General features: G+C 51.0%; 1 protein-coding gene across 5 annotated transcripts; it reads left to right on the forward strand.

Annotated features, from left to right (window-relative positions):
- Positions 1-1668: 1668 nt before the first annotated feature.
- On the forward strand, positions 1669-3905 carry LOC126990437 (putative surface protein SACOL0050). Of its 5 annotated transcripts, none has more exons than XM_050849043.1 (3): positions 1669-2569; positions 2729-3040; positions 3192-3905. In XM_050849043.1, the coding sequence occupies exons 1-3, from the start codon at positions 1850-1852 to the stop codon at positions 3819-3821; spliced, it is 1662 nt and encodes a 553-aa protein (XP_050705000.1). In that variant the 5' UTR covers positions 1669-1849; the 3' UTR covers positions 3822-3905. The 5 variants fall into 5 exon arrangements, with proteins under 5 accessions (XP_050705000.1, XP_050705002.1, XP_050704999.1 ...); XM_050849045.1 differs by having other exon boundaries at positions 2885-3040; XM_050849042.1 differs by having other exon boundaries at positions 1669-2494; positions 2651-3040.
- Positions 3906-4023: the final 118 nt, after the last annotated feature.

The following is a 4023-nucleotide window of genomic DNA, read 5'->3' on the forward strand; positions in this document are numbered from 1 at the left end:
GCCTGCGCCACTAACGGCCTGGGGTCGCCCAAGAGGCCCCTAAAGAAAGCCTACCGGCGCTATAGGCAGCACACACAAAATAACACCAATAATAATAATAATAATAATAATAATAATAATAATAATAATAATAATAATAATAATATTAATAATAACAGCAACAAAAATAACAACAACAATAATAATAACAGCACCATCACCCATTGAATCTTATCATGACCAAAAGTGACACTACCCACCACCTCACCCTCCACCTCCCCTCCTCCACCAGCCACCTTCACTAAAACCAGCAGTCGTTTCGAAGCCCCGTATCGGCGCGCTCGAACCCGCGAAGCCGAACCAATAAGCATTAGGGCGGCGGCGGCGCGGCTCGGCGGATTGCCTTGGAGATCGCCGCCGTGCAACCCGGAGATAGCGGCGCGCGGTCGGGGCCGCTGTTATGCAACCCGGAAACTCCCGCTAGCCCCGCCGACACCGCTATCAACGACGCGGACGACAGCAGTAATGATACGACCACCCTCCCTCCCTCTCAAACACTACTGTTACCACCACCACCAGTATCACCACCACTACCTTTAATAACCCCACCATTACTACTACCACTACCTTCACTATCACCATTTTTTACTATCAGCATCATCACCAGCAATAGCACAACCACCACAACAACCATCACTGTTACCACCTCCATATTCATCATTATCATTACCATCACCAACACCACTTCTACCATCACCATCACTGTTTCTACCATCCCTATTGCTGGTTACTTCCCTCATCACCAACTGACACAAAAATAAACACAACTAACCTAACCTTTCCCAGCAAACGCAAGATAGCATAAGAGGTGATGAAAGGAATTTAAAGAATAGAAAGAGGAGGAGGAGGAGGCATAAAATAACAGAAAAACAAAGAAGCAAAAGAAAAGGAGGAGGAGGAGGAGGAGGAGGAGAACAAAAGAGAAAATCAAATAACCAAAATAAATCAAGGAAGAGAAGAAGAAAAGAAAACACAAAACCATAAGAAAACGAGGAGGAAGAGGATGAACAGGAAGACAAAAAAAATCAAAGTACCAAAATAAATCGAGGAAAAGGAAAAAAAGGAAGAAAAAAAGCGAAAATAAAGAAACATAAGAAAACGAAGAGGAGAAGAAAGAGGAGGAGGAGGAGAATGAAAACGACGATGACAAAGAAGAGGAGGAGGTGGAGGAGGAAGAAGAGGAGAAGAAAGAGGAGGAGGAGCAGAGTGAAAACGACGATGACAAAGAAGAGGAGGAGGTGGAGGAGGAAGAAGAGGAGAAGAGAAAATAAGCAGAAAGAGCAGGTGAGTGATGCGAGGGAAGAAGGAACATAAAACTGGAGGTAAAGGAGCAAGAAGAAGACGGAGCAGGAGACAAAGGAAGCACTTGAAACGCTGAAGACAAATGGGTAGTAAGAAAGATTGATGAGAGAGAGAGAGAGAGAGAGAGAGAGAGAGAGAGAGAGAGAGAGAGAGAGAGAGAGAGAGAGAGAGAGAGAGAGAGAGAGAGAGAGAGAGAGAGAGAGAGAGAGAGAGTATGTCAGATTCTCAGATTACGGATTAAATGGCTCAGAAAGATTCGCTCTAAACCCTCGTCACGTTCTCGGCATCTTTACTTCCCTCTCCTCTGTCTTCACTCCACCGCTCTCTCTCTCTCTCTCTCTCTCTCTCCACTACAGGGCCTACACACATAATGCTGTTGCTTGTGTCCGACAAACAGTGCAGGAAACTGAGCCTTGGCAGTAGTGGGGGAAGGGTCTGCCGTGCAAGGGGCGCCGGCCGCCACCATCTCATTCTGTTGTAACTGCCGCCGCCTCGTTCGCTGTGTAAAATGTCAAACATAGACAATACAAATGGACAAAAAAATAGTGAGCAAAGTGAACATCCGACGCGCCGTGCTCGGCACCTGCGTCGTGCTGGCCGCCGACGGCGGCGCCAGCGGCGGGGCGCGGCCCTGGTGACCATCACCCTCCTCCGGCGTCGGGGGTGCTGGCGAGCCCTCAGCTCGCGGAGGGTGGCCGTCTTCGCCTTCCCGGAGGCGTCCGGCTACATCTCCGTCCCTGCCCCGCTGGACCTGGAGTACCTCTTCAGGTGCAGCGGCAAGGCAGACGCCGCAGCCATGCAGATCAAGATCTGTGTGGCGTACTGCCGCGGTGCCACTCGCAAGGCCCGCGTGAGCCTGGAGGAATTCCTCGAGGCGCTGCTGCATGGAGGCCGACCTGGCAGTTTCCACCTGTACATCTACGAGGACAAGGTCGGCCTCCTGCAGGCCAGTCAGCAGTTCCAGGCTCTTCCAACAACATGGCCGCTGGAACAGAAAACTGGCAAAGAGAAGAAGGCCACTGACACTGACGATGATGCCACCTACAATGAGTGGAAAGATTACCTGGATAAGGTGTTCTCGGTGGACGATGATGAAGAAAACACCGACAATGATGTTGACACCGACAATGAATGGAAAGTTTACCTGGAGAAGGTATTTTCGGTGGAAGATAACGACCAAGCCGAGGTGGCCCACGAGGATGCCACCGACTATGAGTGCAAGGAAGAGGTGCTTTCGGTGGACGATGATGAAGAAAACACCGACAATGATGACGACAACTACAATGAATGGAAAGTTTACCTGGAAAAGGTATTTTCGGTGGAAGATAACGACCAAGCCGAGGTGGCCCACGAGAATACCACCGACTATGAGTGCAAGGAGGAAGAGGTGCTTTCGGTGGACGATGATGTAGCAAACACCGACGATGATGACGACACCTACAATGAATGGAAAGTTTACCTGGAGAAGGTATTTTCGGTGGAAGATAACGACCAAGCCGAGGTGGCCCACGAGAATGCCACCGACTATGAGTGCAAGGAAGAGGTGCTTTCGGTGGACGATGATGTAGCAAACACCGACAATGATGACGACACCTACAATGAATGGAAAGTTTACCTGGAGAAGGTATTTTCGGTGGAAGATAACGACCAAGCCGAGGTGGCCCACGAGAATGCCACCGACTATGAGTGCAAGGAAGAGGTGCTGGTGGACGATGATGAAGAAAACCGACAATGATGACGACACCTACAATGAATGGAAAGTTTACCTGGAGAAGGTATTTTCGGTGGAAGATAACGACCAAGCCGAGGTGGCCCACGAGGATGCCACAGACTATAAGTGCAAGGAAGAGGTGCTTTCGGTGGACGATGATGAAGAAAACACCGACGATGATGACGACACCTACAATGGTCGGAAGGTTCTCTCGGAAACGGTGCTTGTGGATGAAAATAACGACCTTGACGAGGCAGTCCACGAGGCTGAGGAAGCCGCTGACATGGATGGCACTGCTGAAAACGAGGCCTTTGGTGACTCTGTCGCAGAAGAGAAGGAAGCCTCTGGTGACGCTGCCGCAGAAGAGGAGGCTCCAGAGCTTGGGGAAGCCTCTGGTTCCGCCGCCGCAGAAGAGGATGTCCCCGAGCTTGATGAAGCCTCTCGGAGCGGTCACAGTGCCACAGACAGGGAGTTTTCCCTTCAGGGCGACGCCCCTTCACCAGTGGCCGTCTCTGCCGCCTCCGCCACAGCTTCACACGCTTACCGCAGCCTCACCGTGCCTCACAGATTCATGGCCCGCCTCACAGGTCCCAGCATCCGCCTGCTGGAGGATCTGGAGCGAAGCCATGACGTCAGCATCGTGCGGGTCAGGCGAACCCTTCACATCAAGGGCCACAGAGACGCCGTCCTGCAGTGCCACCGCCACATGCGCGGCGAGATCGCCGAGTGGCGGAAGCAAGAGGCCGCTGATGCTGCTGAGGCTCAGTAAGCGACCTGCTGACATGTCTGTGACCCGTGACGGCCTCGTTGACAGTGTTTCTTAACGTTTCTCTTTTCTTATCTTTTCTCTTAATTTTGATATTCCCATTTTATTGTAGTTGTTGCTGTTGTTGTTGTTGTTATATACATCTCCCCGGCAAGATCACAACAGATCACTCGGTTCTGTTGAAACATCGTGATCCGGTCACGTG

This window comes from Eriocheir sinensis, unplaced genomic scaffold, assembly GCF_024679095.1.
Source record: "Eriocheir sinensis breed Jianghai 21 unplaced genomic scaffold, ASM2467909v1 Scaffold1642, whole genome shotgun sequence".
NCBI lineage: Eukaryota > Metazoa > Arthropoda > Malacostraca > Decapoda > Varunidae > Eriocheir > Eriocheir sinensis.